The sequence below is a fragment of the Balaenoptera physalus genome, assembly GCF_965194825.1.
Source record: "Balaenoptera physalus genome assembly, chromosome: 8".
Taxonomy (NCBI): Eukaryota; Metazoa; Chordata; class Mammalia; order Artiodactyla; family Balaenopteridae; genus Balaenoptera; species Balaenoptera physalus.
In genome coordinates this window covers 75,108,481-75,129,206 of record NC_138887.1, presented here as the reverse complement: position 1 = coordinate 75,129,206, position 20,726 = coordinate 75,108,481, and the positions used below count along the sequence as shown (strand labels likewise).

The following is a 20,726-nucleotide window of genomic DNA, read 5'->3' as shown; positions in this document are numbered from 1 at the left end:
GTCAGGCACACCAGTTGTTAGTATTAGAGTTCTCTTACAAAGTATACTTCTCATTCTGCTTAATATCAAAATAAAAATTCAGTGAGGTGTCATTTCTCTGTCATTAAACCCCTTGTGAACCAGAAAGTTAGGCACAGGACTCCTATCATACCCAGCATGTTAAACTCAGCACTGGTAAGGCGATGATGCAAAGGAATGACACCCATCTTTAAATGTTAGAGACAGTCATGGAGTTCATAGGAATTAAATGTGCTTCTGACCCAAGAAGACCTCTATTGCTTAAGCATTAGGGCTTCAAATAATTTGCTTTTAGGAAATCTCATTACATTGAGATTAAGTTGAAGGAAGAGCCAGGGATCCATTAGTTGAGAGGATCTGAAAAAGGGTGACTGTGATTAGTTGGTGCACTACACAGTTTTAAAACTGGAGTCCTTGAAAGAAAAAGGAAAAATAAAGCCGGGAAATGATAGGGAAAAGGGCAAGTGGAGTTATTTCTCTTTGTTCTCTCACTAGACTGTGAACTTTTGGAGGGCAAGGACCACATCTTGCTTGTGTCATAGTACTTCATGCAGTAAATACTTGAGTGGAGTTCTAAATCTAGAAATAGAGAAATCGTGTCTAATATTATTTTCATGGTGATGCGAATCCTGTCTGCTCTCTTGCAAAAAGCATTACCTTGAATTGTATGCCCCAGTGTGATTTCAAAAAGCCTTTTGTAAAAAGGAAGAAAATCAAATCAAACAGAACCTGCATACAGCTTTTTTTTTTGTGTGTGTGTGTGTGTGAATTTATTTATTTTTTTTGGCTGTGTTGGGTCTTTGTTGCTGGGCGTGGGCTTTCTCTAGTTGCGGCAAGCAGGGGCTACTCTTCGTTGCGGTGCGCGGGCTTCTCATTGCGGTGGCTTCTCTTGTTGCGGAGTGCGGACTCTAGGCATGCGGGCTTCAGTAGTTGTGGCTTGTGGGCTCTAGAGCGCAGGCTCAGTAGTTGTGGCTCATGGGCTTAGTTGCTCTGCGGTAGGCATGTGGGATCTTCCCGGACCGGGGCTTGAACCCATGTCCCCTGCATTGGCAGGCGGATTCTTAACCACTGTGCCACCAGGGAAGCCCTGCGTACAGCTTTCTGTATACATTTTTCTTTTTCTTTTTCTGTAAATGGAGATGCCTCTTCTCTGAAAGTGCACGGAGTTGTTATCTCAGGGTCCTGAGACTGTTAACCTGGCCATGGAAAGCCCATGGAAGTGTCCCCCTGCTCTCTCCTAGGACCCCATTTATAAACTGGTGACTTTTGGTTGAAATACATTCTTCTGGGTTTAACATTTTTATTAAGATTGTTTTTTATACCATTGGAGGGGATGGTTTCTATAAATGTGGAAGTGGGAAGGTAAAACGTTTTCCCATTCTTGGACCTTGTCCAAGATACAGGTTTTTATTGAATACTTCCAGTTTTTAATACACATTATTAAAGAAGGTAATATAGATAAGAGAATCTAGGATACTTCACTTAACAGGTAAAGTATATAATAGGTGTTTAATAAATGATAACATTAAGTTTATTGTTAAAAATAGTAAAGGGATGTTATAGAGATAGAAAGCAGAAGAGAGAATGCTTAAAATTTTATGATTGCTTCCTGGAGAACTATATACTCAGAAGTTAGTCTGCCTATACATTGTTGATATCTTTAAATGATCATTCGTTTAAAACTAATCTTTAAAAAGTTTTTTTTTAAATAGAAAATATCAAAATAACAATTGACTTCTTAATATTGAGTGAATATTTACAATAAAACATGTTATCTGCTCCTGTTAAAAATAATGTATTGAAATCAGTGTGTTCTAGGTCAATGGCTTCTAAGACTCCAGTTGGATTCATTGGAGTAGGCAACATGGGGAATCCAATGGCAAAAAATCTCATGAAACATGGCTATCCACTCATTATTTATGATGTGTTCCCTGATGCATGCAAAGAGTTTCTAGATGCAGGTGAACAGGTAAGACCTTTTCTTAAGATTTTTTTAGATTTTGATGTTTAAAAATGTTTTTTAGATTTTGATGTTCCACATTCAAATGAGTGACATCTTCTTAGAAGTATACACAATGGATTTGTAAAGTTAACTTGTTAATTTTATTTCTCTATATGTAATATTATATATGTATATATTATATGATATGTAAAATATGTATACACACACACACACACACGAGACCGTGTACTAGTAACTGAATTTAGAGTTTTTTTTCAAGATATGAAGGAAATTCTTCTTGTACAAGTTGTAGAGTGGTAACTGAGGGCTGAATGTAATCCCAGAACTGGGTGAATACTAAAAAATTCCTGAGAAATATAGAAAAAGGTTAGAGAACAAATAAATAGTCAACTTCTAGATAATAGACTTGAAATAAATACTGAGAAAATGCAATGCGTACATAAAGAACGGGTTTAAGCAACTTAGAGGCTACTTGCAGATCTGGATATCCTCCATCTCCTTCTCCATCATGGTTTGTGTGCCATCTGGGGGTGGCAGCAGTGTCGTTTGAGGATGTGTGAGTATAATCTTGGAACTTTTCAGGGTAGGGTTGTGACTGCTTATGCCCATATAGTCTCTGAATATTGACACTGTACCACCAGTGCAGCAGGTTTACTGATGACCTTTTAAGTAGCTTAGGGACTTCGACTTGTTGGAGAGGTTTGATCAGTTCTTTGTTCTGGGAAAGGTGGCTTTACCATCTTCAAGGATGGTAAGGAGTTCCAAGTTGATATTCAGTCTGGCTTGAATTGTTTTTTTGAGGAGAAAGATACTACTTTTTGGGATAACACATCTATTTGATGTTGGCACTTTACAATGGTTTATATATTTATTTGTAAGAGTAACAACGGTACTTGGTCTCTAAACAGAGGAAATATCTTCAATTAAATACAGAATTCAATCAAAGTAATAACAGCATATTCTTCTGGCATTTTGGAGAAGAATGTTCCCTAAGTTTTCATGTGTGTGTGTGTTTATGAAAGATCACATGAATTTCTCTTCCTCTTTCTACCCCTTCTAGTAATACAGAGGTGGAAATTGAATGGAAACTGATTTACCCTGGACTGGCAAAGCAGAAGCTTAGGGCCTTTCAAATTGTGACCAAAGCCATTACTCTTCCCTCTATTCCTGTAGCACTTAACAACTTGCCTGTGGAGAACTGAAATGGTCATCACCCCTTTGTGAATCTCTTTTCTGCTGCTTGCCAGATTTCCGGAGCTTTCTGATGCTCTGCCTGAATTGCCTCATACTCTGAAGTTATCCTTTTACCTCCATTTCCCAACAAAATTCTTATTTTTTTAGTGTTGCTAATTTTAGGTAGGTGTGAAGGAAGGCTACCTTAAGAATAAGACTTATACTTGAGTGAAGGAGACATTTACATTTTAAAAGAGACAGAAAAGAAGCTAATATTTAATGAGTACCTACTACGTGTCAGGTCTTTTACTAAATATTTTGTACATATTATCTAATTTTATCTTTGTAACAGAAGTATTTTCAGGGAACTGATGCTTGGAGAAGTTAAATAACATCCCCAAGGTTACACAGTGAGTGAATGGCAAGAGCCAGGATCTGAACAAAGGTCTGTCTTTGACTTTGGAGCTTTAGCTCTTTTTTTTTTTTTTTTAAATTTTATTTTTTATCTTTGGCTGTGTGGGTTCTCGTTGCAGTGCACGGGCTTCTCATTGCAGTGGCCTCTCTCGTTGCGGAGCACGGGCTCTAGGCACGCGGGCCTCAGCAGTTGCAGCACGTGGGCTCAGCAGCTGTGGCTCATGGGCTGTAGAGCGCGGGCTCAGCAGTTGTGGTTTGCGGGCTCTAGAGCGCGGGCTCAGCAGCCGTAGCACACGGGCCCAGCTGCTCCACGGCATGTGGGATCCTCCCGGACCAGGGCCTGAACCCGCGTCCCCCGCATTGGCAAGCGGACCCCCAACCACTGCGCCACCAGGGAAGCCCTAGCTCTTTTAATTACATGATGTGTAGTCACTAATTAATGAAATTTATGTATGAGACATTTTTAAGTGTATGTGTGGCATCTTCCTTGATGATTCTGAAATGTAGCTACCTGTTACCTATTTATAAACTAGACTACTAGAAAATAAAGTGCCTAGATTTCTCTTGGATCAGTTAATGTCAGGCCAGTAATGATTATATACCACACCCTTATTTAATATGTTGTTCTGCACCAATGAAATTTGTTGGAATTAAATAATAGTTATCTATTATGATGGATTGTATAGTGAGTGGGTATACAGTGGGTTGAATAGTGGCCCCCCAAAAGATGTCCTACAAAATTCTTAGAAGAAAACATGGGGGTAAATCTTCATGACCTTGAATTTGGCAAAGGATTCTTAAATATGACACCCAAGATCATGAGCAACAAAATTAAAAATAAGACTTCATCAGAATTGAAAACTTTTGTGCTCCAAAGAACACAAGCAAGAAAGTGAAAAGGTAACCCACAGAATGGGATAAAATATTTGCAAATCATATGTCTGATAAGGACTTGTATCTAGCATGTATAAAGAAGTCATACAATTCAAACAGAAAGACAAGTGACTCAATTAAATGGACAAAGGATCTGAATAGACATTTCTCCAAAGAAGGTACAAATGACCTATAAACACATGAAAAGATGCCAATATCATTAGTTATCAGATAAATGCAATCAAAACCACAATGAGATTTCCACACCCACTGGGTTGGCTAGAATTACAAAGTCAGATAACAAGAAGTATGGAGAAATTGAACTATCACACACTGCTGATGAGATTGTAATTCTACTCCTAGGTATGTATGAAAGAGAAATGAAAGCACATACCCACACAGAAACTTGTATATAAATGGCAGCATTATTCATTATAGCCAAAAGATAGAAACAACCTAAATGTCCCATCATTGGTAAGCAAAATGTGGTATATCCATACAGTGGTATATTATTCAGCCATAAAAAGGAATGAAGCACTCACACATGAAAGTCCAGAACAGAGAAATCTGTAGAGACAGAAAGTAGATTAGTGGCTGTTTAGTGCTGGCTGGGAGAGGAGGGGAAAGAGGGAGGCAGGCATAGGGGAGAGATAGCTAATGGATATGGGATTTTTTTCTTGAAGTGATGAAAAGTTCTACAATTGTGATGGTTGCACATATCTGTGAATACACTAAAAACCATCAAATTATATACTTTAGGTGGGCAAATTATATGTTATGTGAATTATATCTCAATAAAGCTATTTAAAAAAAAGATAAATGTGCAAGTTCTTACCCTTGTGAAAGTGACCTTATTTGGAAACAGGGTCTTGGCAGATGTAATTAGGTTTAAGATCTTGAGATGAGGTCATCCTGGATTTCAGGTGGGCCCTAAAGGCAATGATGAGTGTCCTTACAGAGAGCCACAAGGGGAAGGCCGTGGGAAGTCGTAGGCAGACTTCAGAGTTATACTGTGGCAAGCCAAGGAACACCGGGGCAACCAGAAGCTAGTAGAGGCAAAGGAGGATCTTCCTTTGGAGGCAGCGTGGTGCTGCCTACACCTTGCTTTCATACTTGTGGCCCCCAGAGCTGTGAGAATACATTTCTGTGTTTTAAGCCACCACGCTTGGGGTAACATTGCGGCAGCCACTGGAAACCAGTACAGCAAGAATCTACAAAATGGGTTTAGAACCTGCGCTTTCCACTTAGTATCTGCAATCTCAGGCAAGTTATTTAGTGTCTCTGTATCTGTTTCCTCATGTGTGAAATAAGGATGATAATAATAACCTTTCTCAGGGAGTTGTTACGAGGATTAAATGAATTCATATATGTAAAGAACTTAAAATCGTGTTTGGCACAGTAAGGAGTGTGTGTTAGCTCTAAGTAAGTTCCCATAAGTCTTGGTTTCACCTCTGCTCTACAGAGCTGTTACTCCTTTTCTAATGCTTTCTATTCACATGACAATGTCAGAGTCTCTCACTTCTTTGTGAAGAAAAGTTACTTTTCATTGCTTTGATCACTATGGGTTAAGGCTACCTTAGAATATCTTAGCAAAACAGGGGATAGGACGTTCATTAATTTACTAATTTGACTGATGTTTCTTGAGTACTTTCTATGTGCTAGGTACTGGGAATATAGCCCAGAACAAAACAGTTACAGTCTTTGTCTTTGGGGACCAACAGGAGGTGTTAGATTATCAAATCAGACAAATATGTGATTCCAAATTGTGATGTGGAAAGAAAAAGTAGAGTCTCCTCAGTTTTCAGTAAAATCTGCATTACGTTGGCTGAGAGGGCAGTTAGGGTCGTTCTCTGAAGACTAGACATTTAGGTAGATAGCACAAGAATAAGCAGGATTTATCCAGGTGAAGAATGGGGACAAAGGAGCAATTTTCCTTAAAAGTGGAAGCCTCTCTCTCCCGGTTTCTAGAGATTTCTACTTTAGGTCGACCGGTACAGGTTGAGTACCTCCCATGTGTCTAGCAGTCCACCTAGTGCTGTGGAGAATAAAGCAGGTTGAGTTGGATGTGGCAGTGTAGTAGATGTGTCTCAGGTGGCAAGACTAAATAGAAGGGAGTTTTTATTAAAATTGTATTTTGACAGTAATAAAGTGCTGAAGCAGGTTTTGAGGGGAAAAATAATAAGTAACTCTTAAGAGTCATTTCATTTCTGATAGAGAGCTACATAAATATTGTGCTTAATCTTCACTCACCTACAAACAGAAATGTTGTAGCCTGAAGTGAAAGTCATGGAGACGAGACCTCTTGGATTCCTGGATAGAAATCAGAGGGTTCTAGGACACAGACTCAGTTATTAGATTTTCCTTCTTTTCTTCTTCCTTGAGATACGTAAGTGGGTGTGGGGAAGGAAAGAGGATGGGTTCTGGGTGGCTGCCCGTCCCATATTAGTGAAGCGTGAGACTCTCTTAGCTTCTGCCCGCAGCTCCCAGCCCTGCCCGGCTCCCAGCACACGGTGGGAAAGTTGTGTGGGTGGTTCAAACTGGGACGGCAAAGCCTGGAAGGCAGAATCCTCTTTTCCCACGTCCCATCTCCCTCACAGCTCTGCTTCCTCTCAGAGTCTTGACTCTAAGAGGTCCTCTGAGTATTGATTATAACAGCAGTGGAGGGCAGGAGAATGTGAAATTGAGATAAATGACAGGAGAAGGGTAAAGGGTAAAAAAGCTTTGGGCCTGAGGGGGAATATTCTGTCATAATAAAATGAAAACATTTGTTGATAAATGATTTATGCTGGCAGCTTAAAAACCGTTTTGAACAGCGGCAGTGTCATTTGAACAAGTGTAATTTCCTAAGACCCCTACTTTAAAAGGTAATGTTAATTTGGACGTGTGACTTCTGATGTGTTAAAATGTCAGTAGTACTAATTCATAGCTATATTTAGTTTTAAAATGTTTGATAAAGGAAAGAGTGAGTTTCATTTTACTACTAAAAGACAGAGAAGACTTAGGATGAGATGGAAAAATATAGGTGAAGACTGAAACTTCTTGCCATTGTGCACAATAGTGCAGTGAATGGATTAAGCGTTCAAAAATTCAGAGTATTTTTGAGTTGACGCTTACATTTTAAGGACAGGTGTCCCTTCCTTTCCCTAATGTTACTATCTTAAGTGAAGTCGATGAGATGGCAGCCAAAGAAAGCAGAATTTTTTCCCCTCAAAGTTTGCAGAAAACATGGCTAGTTGATTTCAAATGTCAACTGTGCTTTCAGTGGGAAATTTGCAGGGAGAGAAAGTACCAAACTAGACATATCTGGATCAAAAAACAATCAGCTAGTTCTAAAGATCTTTGGACATCTCCTTGAAGAAGTGCTTTTTCGTTTTTTTAAAAGCAAAAACTGGGGATTTATTGTTTCATGTAACTGAAGAGTTGGGGAGTGGCCTGAACCCAGGCACAGCCGAATTTTGGGCACAGATGTAATTAGATCCGTTTCTGTCTGCTTTTTGGCTCTGCTTTCCACCGGCCGGCTCTTCCCTCCCCTCAAGGTGCAAGGTCCACCTGCAGTTCCAGGTGAAGTGCTTTAGGATGTTACCACCCTGGAGGTTTTCCTTCCAGCTGTACCTAGTAGTAAAAAATACTACATGGGTTATGAAGGAAATAAAAACTTGGACATGTTAAAATGCTTCACGTGCCTGACTGTATTTAATGAACTTATTTATACCTTTACACGTTAACCAATTCTATTAGGGCATTTATAATTGGTTTAATATGTTACTTGTGGTCATTCCCATAAAAAATTTACGATTTCCTCTCTCCGTATCCCTTTATTATTTATTATTTATTTCTGTTGGAAACTTGGGTTTAACATACAATGCATCATTTCAACTTCTAGCATCTATTCTAAGAATGTAACCCATGATCATTATCAGGACTTTGGGTATTAGAAATCATGAATCAATAAATTTTGAATGTAGTGGTTTAAAAGCATAAACCCAAGAGGAACCTGGCTGCCTGGGCTCAGATCTCAGCTCTGTCATGTGCTGGCCGTGTGACTTTTAGACAGATTATTTAACTTCTTTCTACTTAAATTTTCTCATCTTATAAAATGGCAGTAGTAATAGTACCTTCCTCTTAGTCCTAGAGAACCTGGCACATAGAAAGTGCTGTTACTACTACCACTACTGTTACTACTGTTATGGTTGTTGCTTTAGTATCTATACCATATTTCTCCCAAATCTTCATTCCCCAACACCACACATATAAACGCACCACTGTGTTGGCTGAGTCACTGAGTCCAGAGTTGTTTGGAATAGAATTGTAGACATATTTTTAAATGAAAGAATGATGATAAAAATTAAAACCAAATTAGGAGATAAAGTGATTTGACTGCATCCCTGCTTAAGAATATATTCTCCAGAGTCCCTTGTGTCCTCCTTTTGTTTTACAGAAGATACCAATTTCTCTTTTTAAGCAGTAGCATCAAGGGCATGTGACTTGTGCTTCGTTTTCATTTTCATTGTCTGGGAATTTCCTTGGAGATGCCTCTGATTGGTGCCAAAAGTCTTGACTTATGCACCATTTCTGTGTGAGTTTTCTGGTTGAACTAGGCTTAATTGGATTCTCTTGTTTTCTCTCTAAAAAGGGAACCATCTTGTTGTTCCTGGGTTATAAGGCTGAAGATGTTTGGTTAAGTAATTCTATTGAGATCTAATCTGGCATCCACTCAGGTTTTGTTAGATGAGAACTTTAAAAGTCTCTTGCTGAGTGGGCTTCATCATTGTTGACCAAATGTTTCAAGATGTAGGCAAAAACCGTTTTGGTCAGTTTTTTAAGGGTAGTGCAATTTTGAAGCAACAGTATGCTTTTCTACTTGGAAAGATTAAAATACACTGAGTGGCAAATTTAACCAAGGTCATGTTCATCTTGTTTCTTTGCAAGTTTCTCTTACCCATTTGGTTTATGTGGAAGCAATGCTGAGCTTCATTTATGTGACTGTTTTGTCTAGCAGAGACAGCGAGATTTTTCTCTTTATGTAAAACAACTAGGTTAACTGTTGTCTCCTTCCATTGGATACGTAGAAAGGAAGTGCAGTTACTTCAGATTACTCTGGGCCCTGATGCCCCCATCATTCCTCCCGCCACCCACCCAGCAAAGCAGATTTTGTCTTTAATCTGTCCAGTTGTCTAATCTTTATATTGTACACCTGCCATTGGTGCTTACTAGCATACAGATGAATCTAGTTGCAGAAATTCTTAAAGACTGTAGATATTGTGAAGGGAACCAATCTCCTGTAATCAAAATTAAAATAATGGAAAAGTAGGGTCACCTTAATTCACAGTGGTGTAAGAATGAGGCAGTTGGAATTATCAAGAGATTTTTCTGGGATGGCCATGACAATCAGAGCAGAGCCATGGTCCAGAGTCAGCCAGGTCAGTGACCGTTCACACCTGTGGAGGTGTAGAAGAGTCCTGCTAATGCTTTACATTTGTACTGAGTCATTGCAGATGCTTCCTATACCGTCAGCCCTTTTTCACAGAGTCTGTACCTTCCTAGAATTTAAGGTTACTAAATGTGAAAAATTCCCTTGCCTAAGTTTCCTTTCTACTTTGGAGATAGAAACACTTAAAGATAATCCAAATCAGTATTCTTATTTTGTAGATTCGTAAACTGAAGCCAGAGAGGTTAAGTGATTTGCACAGAAGCACAGATGATTTAGTGTCTGAGCTAAACCTGGTCTCTGACTTCCCAAATTAGTGTTCCTTCCCTGATCCATGCTGTCTTTGCTTATCCATTCAATTAGCAAATGTAACTGAAGGGACTCTAATTAGGTTGGCTCCTAAAGGCTTTTGTGGTGAGTGTCAGACTGGCAATAAGGTTTGTTTTTTTCCTGCCAGCTTTTGAGTCGTGGCCAAATTTTGTTAGTCAGTTATTTCAGAGTCTTGAAGTCATCACATGGAAGGCAAGATGATTTGAATAACTGGACACACGTGTCTGTCTAATAAACATGCCTTCTGTAGTGCAAATTAGAGACTTATTATAATGTACCAAATGTATATAGTTGTTACATATGGAGCAGCTGTGGCCAGTACAGTGGTGACATTCCAGCTATCACTATCATTGTGTGTTTTTTTCCGGACCTGTGAGCCTTGACACTACTTTCCTATATATTTGAGGGGTTAGCAGTACTCTGGCAACCCAGGCATCGCAAGAAGCAGATGCTAGGGATGCAGGGGGCTGATTGGCCACCCCATGCACTTGGCAGTTGCATGAATTGGCACTGCCAATTCATGGGCACAAGAAGCTTGGAGGTGTGAAGTATTCCTAGATCTGTGAGCTAATTTGTTGGTGCCCCTGAGGGCATGTTTCAAGGAGTTATCTAGATGGAATTGAATTTCCTTCAGTGGAAGAGACTCTCAATTCCTAAGAGAAAGTCTGAAGTTGACTCTTAGACCTCAGGGCTGGCTTACTACAGTCCCTGAAAGATCAAGAGAGATGGAGCTGAGATAGAAGGAAAGGCAACTGAAAGGTATGCCACCATTTTGCATGCCTTTATTACTTCATTTAAATAGGATGAACAGATGGGGCTCTCTATGTAACCCATATTCTTGACACAGTCCAAGAGTAGAGAATTATGACTCCTATAGCTTTTCCTTTTCTTCTCATCTTACTGAGCTGTTTTTTTTCTTGAGGAAACTTGAATTGTTCGCCAGGAAATAGTTGCCTCTTTTCAAATCTCAGTATTTGTTTGAGTGTAGGAAAGGTTTTCACCTAACTTAAGTATTGCTTTGTAATTTGATGGAAAAAAATTTTTTTCCAGGATTATTTGTGGCTGATCCCCACTATATATCAAAATATACATGTTGTTGAATGTGCCACATTGTAGGCTCTAAAATGCCGTATTGCCTTTAGATGAGAGAGACTGTCTTTTTTTTTTTTTTTTTGGCTTTAGAGTCTGAGGTGTTTAATATTATCACTAAGTATACAAAGTGCCAGGATACTTGATTATCTGAAATTTTAGAATACAACTTAAGAAATTATGTTAAAACTGCCTTTATGTAGAATTTGATTTAGAAGCTGGTAGTCTCTTATGGAAGAATGAAATGTAGTTGCTTCTAGCTCATAATATTTAGATTGCACACTGTGTTTGGTTTCTCATTCTTTCATCAGCTGTACATCAAAGACAGAAAGAAAATGTTTTGTATACTTCCACCACATGAAAACAGAGCCATTCCCATTCCTAAGATGCTTATGTGCCAGTTCACATTTCCTAGTAGAAAAGATGTCAGTTTTTAATACATATGTAAATATTCCTATGGAGAAATTTTTGATTATCCTCTTGATAGTTCTTTGTCTTTTCTTTAAAGAGAGAAAAGGCTTTGGAAAGGAGCTTTCATGATAATTGGGGTGATAGATTCTTTTTGTTAAAGGAGAGTTTCAGTCAAGAAGTGATCTCCTGGTCTCTTCTGGCCTCTTTGGTTGCTGACCAGCTGGCCAGGTGTATATATTCGAGAGAGCAGGAGGTGGGGGAAATGTGAGTGAGGGTATGTACACCCATACTTGTAAACATATGTAGAGAGGATGGGCAGAGCAGCTTTCCCGTACAGTATGTTCATGGTCATCATTAAAGCAGAAGTCAGGGTTGCAGAGAGAGCGTACCTTGATGCCTGTTCGTATGTCGTTGTTGTATATATGGTTTCCACAGGAGTCCTGACAGCTCATGGTCTCAGGCTTCATGGTGGTACTCACATTCAGTGCAGTACATGCTTATGTTCTTGTCCTGACTTTTTATGAAACAGGCTTAATTTTTTTTTTTTTCCTTGAAAATAGAGGCTGAAAGATAGTGGTAATGGGGGCTTGAGAATTTACTTGTGGATATTGCTGCCCATGAAATAATTGGTGTATCCTGTAGTTCAGCTACCAAGTCTGATATACTAGAATGTTTTTCTTAAAGCATCTACCAAAAAGTATGCTGTTTAAGAATCCAACTTAGAGGAATCCATGAGAAGTGTGTCTGTTCCCAGGACTGTTGGGTTTTGCCCTTTTCCCCCTCAACTCACTTCACACTTTTTAAAGTAAACAGTGGATGTGATTCCATAGAAAATGCATCTGTATGTGTGAAGGAATGGACTCTATTTTAGGCAGTAAGGGTTTTTTTTGCTCGTTTTTTGTTTTTTGTTTTTGTCATTTGAAAACAAGGATTAGTTTTTATTCACTGTCACTATTATGGGCATGCATAAAAAGTGGATCCTACTTGTACTGTAGAAGCTGCTTGCATTTAATTTAAATAATGTGCCTTTGCAATTTTTTTTTTAAAGGTAGTGTCTTCCCCAGCAGATGTAGCTGAAAAAGCTGACAGAATTATTACAATGTTGCCCACCAGCATCAATGCAATAGAAGCTTATTCCGGAGCAAATGGAATTCTAAAGTATGTATTTCTCAACTGTAGATATGTTCTTGTTATGATAGTTTATGAATTTCACATTTGTTAGAACTATTGTGAAATTACAATTATGTTTGTTAAACCTTCTTGTACTGTTTTCTTATGTCTTAAAAGTGAATGGTGTGGTTTCTCTCATTGTAAAGGGTTTATTTTTTCGCTGAAGTCAAGTATGTGACTTTTGGGAATAAATTTTTTTTGCTTTCTGTTTCTTTCCTTTAATCTTGCGTTAAACTTACATTGGTAACCTGTTTAAGAGATTTTTAAAGCTTGCATTTTAAACTGTACAAATGTTACAAGCATAATTTTCTTACGGTTTATAGAAATTCAGGAAAAGATTTCTATGAAAAATAAAACGAAGCGTTGGAAAGAACACCATTATTTAAAATTTATTATAAAATAAAAAATTATTGTATGTCCTTTGGGTTAGTACATCTATAGTAAGAACTTTGAGAAGGTGGAATTAAAGATTAGCAGTAGCTCTTTAAATAATATATAATTTAGGTCAGAGTTTCCTACCCAGTAACTAGCTTCCCTGGCTTTGAGAACCTTTTGGTTAATTGCTACCTATTACCAAACCCTTGTGGTTACATTAGGAGGACAGTGGTTGAATTTAGTTTTCTGGTCTTACTGATTCCTGTTCCTAACTTGTTTTGTTGTTGAAGTTCAGCAGAGAGCTAGAGCAAACTGGTAGGCTTTGTAGATACATGAAGGGCTAAAAGAAAGGGTTTAATTTCATGAAGCTGTAATACATGAAATTTGAGGTTTTGGGAAATTGAATTGCTTTGGAAAACTAGCAAACTTAGAAGCAACAGACACTTGAATGTTAGGCAGAAAACTGATAAGATAAATGTTTAGATTTCAGGGAAAGTTGAAAGACTCTCATTTTGGATGGAGCCCTCAGGCCCACAGTGTGTGTGTGGTCCTGAGGTGACCTAGCTGTCTCATTACCTAGTCTGTTCCAATTATGGCCCTGTTTTACCTCTGAAGGAAAAGTTACTAAAAACTTTGTGGAGACAAAATCCTACGTTTATTAATATCCTTTACTAGGAATACGGTGGCCAGCAACCAGGGCAGTTTTGTCTAGGGAGTGCTTTGAAAGATTTTGGCTTTACATTGAACTGTAATTTGCTTCTCATGGGTAGTTCTTTATTTTCTTCTGGGTCAGGATCATTTCCCCACACCCTGTGCATGTATAATTTTTGAGACCATTTCCCATTTGCTTAAAGCTTTAAGATCTTAAAAATATTAATATCACAGAAGACTGGTAAACTTAATTCTTATATTTTAGGGTATGTAAAGTGGAATTCCACATACTGAGGTGATCTATAACAGAGTGTGCCATTTCTTTTCTATGGAACATACCCAGCTGTTGCATTTGGACCAGATCAATTCATATGTCTAAAATTGTTGTTTAAAGCATTTTGCGTGCTGTTTTTTTCTGTAGAAAAAAATTTCTTTTTTATAGTTTTTAGCAATGATTTTCTATTTCCCCTTCAATATTTTAATTTATTCAGTTCTAACTTTCCAATCATGGTTATGATTAAATGTCCTCTGGGTTAGTTTATCTGTAGTAAGAATTTTGGGAAGTTTGAATTCAAGGTTAGCCATAGCCCTTTAAATAAATTGTAATTTAGGTCGGTTTCCAAGCCAGTGAAGATAGGCATAGATTATAGACTGTAAGGGAACTATATAGGTATATAGTCTGCATTTACAGTGCAAACAGAACTGTTTTACTTTAAGAATGCCATTTAAATATTGATGTAAAATATGATATATGAAAAGACTGCTTCCCCCTTTTACCAATGTTTGTATATAAATTTACCGTAAAGAACAAAAAGTCTCTGTGAGATTTATAGGTCCATGCCTGTATTTTCCTTTCTGCCTGTTTGATGTTTTATTTTGTCTTTACAAAGTTGCAATTATTAAAGAATATGCCATCCTAAAGCAAATGGCTAAATTTTAACTGCTTATGTTTATTCTACCTAGTGGAAATGAAATGGATATGTGAAATTTGCAATATGGCTTGTTAAAGACAAGTAAATTACTTTTTAAAGAGACCCAGCTACTTTACAAACAAAAATTTAAATCCTACTAAATAGCCCTTTTAAAGTTAATAGGTGTTTTAAATTGCTTACATCTTAGCCTACCTATATTATTATGGTTTGTGTGTATTTCACCTGAAACCAGAATTTATACCATATAGATTATTAGATTATTTTGATTTCTTTGAAATAGTTCAAGTTTACTTTGAACTATAATTGATCTGAAAATGCATTTGAGATTTTGAACCAGTTCTAATAATGTTTTTAACATTAAACCAAAGACCTCCTTGATATCAGGTGAATTTTAGCAGATTCTGATATAGGTAGTTGCATGAAATGCTTATTCAGAGTTGTAAACTATATTTTTTAAATTATAAAACTATAGTTTTTTAAAACTATATTTCTGTTCATTTACTTAGAAAAGTGAAGAAAGGCTCACTATTAATAGATTCCAGTACTATTGATCCTATGGTTTCAAAAGAATTGGCGAAAGAAGTTGAGAAAATGGGAGCAGTTTTCATGGATGCCCCTGTTTCTGGTGGTAAGTGGTAGCTAAAATATATGCACATCTATTCTGTTTGTCATAAGTAACAGTTATGATTTTGTGGTACCCAAGATATATCCAGATACTTTTAGAGCTATTGCAGATTCTCAATTTCCTCATTAAAAATAAAAACAAAGCAAAACTGACTTATGTTATTTAGTACTCTCAAAATACAATGCTTTTTCTAAATTCAGATAATAGGATGTTACAACTTTGAAGAGCTATGAATTTTTGGTCCAAATTACTGTGGGTAGGGATAGATCAATTCCTAGAAAATTTTAACTTTTCAGAACAGATTCAAGAAATAATTAGCCTGAATAATCTTGTAACTATTAAAGAAACTGAAGAAGTGGCACAAAAGAAAAAATAATTTCATACAGGAAACATTAGGCCCAGGTGATTTTACAGGTGAGTGTTACCAGAATTTCAAGGAGCAGATGGTCTCAATTTTTTTTTTTTAATTTATTTATTTTTGGCTGCGTGGGGTCTTCGTTGCTGCGCGTGGGCTTTCTCTAGTTGTGGCAAGCGGGGGCTACTCTTCGTTGCAGTGCGTGGGCTTCTCATTGCGGTGGCTTCTCTTTTTTTTTTTTTTTTAAATTTATTTATTTATCCATTTTTGGCTGTGTTGGGTCTTCGTTTCTCTGCGAGGGCTTTCTCTAGTTGCGGCGAGCGGAGGCCACTCTTCATTGCGGTGCGCGGGCCTCCCACTATCGTGACCTCTCTTGTTGCGGAGCACAGGCTCCAGATGCGCAGGCTCAGTAATTGTGGCTCACGGGCCCAGTTGCTCCGCGGCATGTGGGATCTTCCCAGACCAGGGCTCGAACCCGTGTCCCCTGCATTGGCAGGCGGACTCTCAACCACTGCGCCACCAGGGAAGCCCGCGGTGGCTTCTCTTGTTGCGGAGCACTGGCTCTAGGCGCGCAGGCTTCAGTAGTTGTGGCACGCAGGGTCAGTAGTTGTGGCTCACGGGCTCTAGAGCGCAGGCTCAGTAGATGTGGCGCATGGGCTTAGTTGCTCCGCAGCATGTGGGATCTCCCTGGGCCAGGGCTCGAACCTGTGACCCCTGCATTGGCAGGCGGATTCTTAACCACTGTGCCACCAGGGAAGTCCCCATCTCAATTTTATACAAACTTTTCCAGACAATACAAAAAGAGGAAATGCTTCCCCAACTCATTCTGTAAGATGTGTATAACTCTGATAATTAAACCAAACGGAAACATTATGAGAGAGAAAAACTGTAGGTCTACATCAGTCATGAATATAGAAGTAAAAACTTTATGAAGTATATTAGCAAACAATCCAACTGCGTATGAAAGAGATCAAACACTACAACCAAGTTTGGTTTATCTCATGTATGTACAGATGGCTTAATATTAGAAGGTCTATAAATAAATAAAATTCGCCACATTGACATACTTAGAAATCATCATCATCTCAATCAGAGGACAAGGAGACCCACTAATAAAATTCTAAAAGCTTAATAGTATATAAAATACTAATAGCGGGTATCTGGGTATTTTGGAATGGCAGGATTATGGGTATTATGACTTTCCATAATTTCCAAATTTTCCAACATTACTGTGTAATCGAATATAATATACATGCACATACACACATATATACACACACATACATACATACATATGTAATTACAGCAATATAGCAGTAGACAATGGAGTAGCAATTTTATTCCTATTATATTAAACTTGATTGTTGGCTTTGGGATTAAAAAATAATAAAATATAATAATTTAAATCAGTTTCTTTTTTTCATAAAGAACCTAATGGTCTTGTAAAGGTATCTTATATCCCAAACCACTTTTGAGTATAGGTGGAGGTATAAATAATTTTTAGCCCCTATAATTGTTATATTGACTTGGTTAAGTAGCATTTTGGGTGTAAACATTTATAATGTATCTTTGATCATAAAATACTAATAAGCAGTTTTAAGCTTGGTGTTGGTATTTTTTTTATAGAATGGATTTAATAAACTGAACAATTCTTTCTTCTTTGAGTGGTTCTGTGATTTAATTAAAGAATTGATACTTGGTACATAAGATCTTGCTGTTGGTTGATGTTCTTTTGCTTCAAGAGTATAGCCTGAAATTATCATTTGATAATGAAGAATACCAACTTGATTTTTAAGTGTTATTTTAACTTTTAAAAATAATATAGTCTTCTTTGGGATAAAACTGTGAAATTACTCCTTGTTCTTACCAAGCTGTTTTTAAACCCACTTTTGTAGTTTTAGAATGCAAAAATGTTAATTTGTAATAGTGAATACACTTGAATCTGTGCTATAGTATAGACTGGAAGCTTTGAGTAGAGATGGTTTGTGATAATTTATTGGTTGACACGATCATTATGAGATTAGCCAGTATATAATAGAAGCTTATGTTTGTCTTCTCATAGTTATTATCTTTATATTTTTAATATGATGGATTAAAAATGTCTCCACTTCCTCAGTTAAAATAAAATAGAGGAAACTTTCTGTAAGTTAGAGTTGGCTGGTTTAAAAATCATTATTTTTAACTAAATAAAATTAAGGAAAAGGGACCTGGAAAAAGCATAGATACCCAAGTTAGATACCCAAGATGGGACCACAGTTTTATAGAGGTTCTATATTTGTCAGTCTTAAACATGGATTATTTGAGGTAATTTGAATAAAACCTTAAAAAATTTCCCCCATGTTTATCCCTTTTCCCTCACCCCTTGTTTGTTCCTTATCTTAGACTTAAAAAAATGCATTTTTGTGTATTTATATAGAGCTATTACCTACAAATACAGTAGTATTCTAAAAATTAAAATAGGAACATATTATACTCCTTATTCTGTGGTTAGCATTTTAAAGAGAAGCTTGTTTTTAACCTAGATGAATTTGAAGTTATATAGATTTTTGAGATAGTGATTCATTTCTTTAGTCCAACCCCTTCCTCTGCTTTCTGCTAACCTTTATTCTGGGGAATGCAATGAAAAGAATCTTTACTGTATCATTTTACTAGCCCATGGAGTAATATATTGAAGGTTTTCCTCAGGTTGCATTATTGCAGCTTTTTTATACATCATCCTTATTACAAATAATATAATTTTATTTAAGTTCCATGTGACTTTTTAAAAAAATCAAAAGCAAGTGATGCTTAAACTGCTATAATTATCATCCAAAACCAATGTAACTTTTATACTTGTAGAGTTAACACTTTGTAGCATAGATATTACTTTATAAAGTACTTTGGCATGCCTCAACCGATTTGGTGCTTCCTTTTGAAGCTGTCAAACTGTACATGCTTTTATCAAAGCCCGCATTACATTATATTTATAGGCATTGATTCACTTCCTCCTGTAGAGTTTAAGCTTTTTGAGTACAGGGAGTAACACTTTTTTCTTTCAATTTTTGTTAAATATTGAATTTATATACAAAATATTTATAAAATTATAAAGGGTACCAAGTATAAATATACATCAGGCCCATGTGTACTCTCCTCCCAGTTTAAGAAATAGAGCCTTACTGTTACCTTGTGTGTTTCTTCTACTCTATTAATACTTAATTTGACTTTTATCTTATATTCACCTCTATGGATATTTAAAGAGAGAGAGTAACACCAGATCTGATTTATACAGCTGATTCTAGGGCTAGAGAAGGATTTTTAGTTCTAGAAATGGAAAATTTACCTTGAAGATCAACTAGAAACCTTATAGATGATTCCCGATTATATCCGAGGGGGAACCAATGGAATTTGGAATTAGATTTGATGGTTCTTTAGTAAATATTCTTTATGCAAGGAAGAAATGAAATTGGTTAGTTCCTATAATTCTCCTACCACCTTTAGTTTCATTTTCTGCTGTACTTCTGTTAATAAGTTAAAAGACGTTTACTTGGATATTAGGGAGAGCCTGGAACTTTAAAAGTAACTCTAAAAATGAAGGTCTTCATTTTTTCTTTAATGAAATGTCTTATACTTAAATTATTGTATTTATATAATTCTTACAAGATTATATACTGTTTTCTGATTATACATTCTAATCCTATTATGCTGACAGCACCTTGATTGCTGATTTCATATAATAAACATTTATTGAGTACTTAAATACTAGGTATGTTCTAGGTACTAGAGTTAGAGCTTTAAAGATAGTCAACATCTTTTGCCTCATGGAGCTTATGATTTGGTAGGAATAGAGAGAATAAACAAGTGAACAAGAATAATTTCAATGATAAGTACTATGAAGGAAAAAACACAGAGTAAACAGTTAAGGAGACAGAGACTAAGGGGAGGGCCCTATTACATAGAGTGGACAGGATGCCTTCTCTGGGGAAGTGACATTTAAGCAGAGATCTGAATGTGCAGGTCAAGGGAAAGAGTGTTCTCAGTAGAGGGAGGTGCTCTGTGAGGGCTCTGAGGCATGAACAAGCTTGGTATGTTTGTGGAACATTTATCTTCCTATCCCTAGGATTTAGCAGGTAGTTTCACTCAGAGTTAGTTAAACTGAATGATTTTTACACTGACTCCCCATATGTCTAATACCGTGCCTTTGTTTAACCGTTTGTGGTTATCAAACTAAAGCTAACCAGGTTCTCTAGTAGCCCATGACACTGGCCTCATAAGTATGATGCCCTAATCTGTTTATCTGTCTTGTGTAAATCACATCTTTATGAAAGTTGTAATCCTTTAATGTGAAATGTTGTTTAGTCACACCAATTTGGACACATGCATTTTTTTTAGTATGGAATGGGTCTACTACCACAGTATTAGTTCCAACTTGATTAGCTCTCTTGTATAATGAATGCTAGACATAAAGCAAATTAAAAACTATTGTTTGCGACTAATGACTAAGTACTGTTCAGTCTGCTCCAAGGGCATAATTACAGCACTTAACTGTGCTTGAATAATTGAAGAATAAGCTCACTGATTGCCTAGTATGTCTGTAGGTTTGCATAGAAACCTTGAGCTGAAGAGACTCTGAAGTGGCCCTTGTAGTTAGCCCAAGGCTTCCTGTGCTGGCAAGCCTCATAGATTTGCTAAAATATTGCTCTGGTTAGGGATTAATGTCAAAATTAAATAATTGAAGTTGTGTTTATGTGTTTGTATAACAGTTCCCTACCAGGAAACCAGATTTAATACTCTACTTACTTGGCTGGGTTAAGTTTTAGTAATTTGTTTGAGATATTCTTAGAATATGGAATAGTAAGCACAAAACCTATTAAGGAGTTTCTCTTAGAGAGCTAGACTTGCTTGCTAAATTCTTCAATGAAAGTCTCATATAGACTCCATTA

General features: G+C 37.0%; 1 protein-coding gene across 4 annotated transcripts in view; it reads left to right on the top strand.

Moving 5' to 3' along the window:
* Positions 1-20,726, top strand: part of HIBADH (3-hydroxyisobutyrate dehydrogenase) — a 105,589-nt gene that overhangs the window by 8,285 nt on the left and 76,578 nt on the right. For 3 of the 4 annotated variants that reach the window (XM_082472072.1, XM_082472073.1, XM_082472075.1), the window contains exons 2-4: positions 1,827-1,987; positions 12,748-12,857; positions 15,334-15,455. In XM_082472072.1, coding sequence (XP_082328198.1) covers positions 1,827-1,987; positions 12,748-12,857; positions 15,334-15,455 — 393 coding nt within the window. The remainder of the gene's footprint in view (positions 1-1,826; positions 1,988-12,747; positions 12,858-15,333; positions 15,456-20,726) is intronic. The other variant, XM_082472074.1, reaches the window with a different exon arrangement.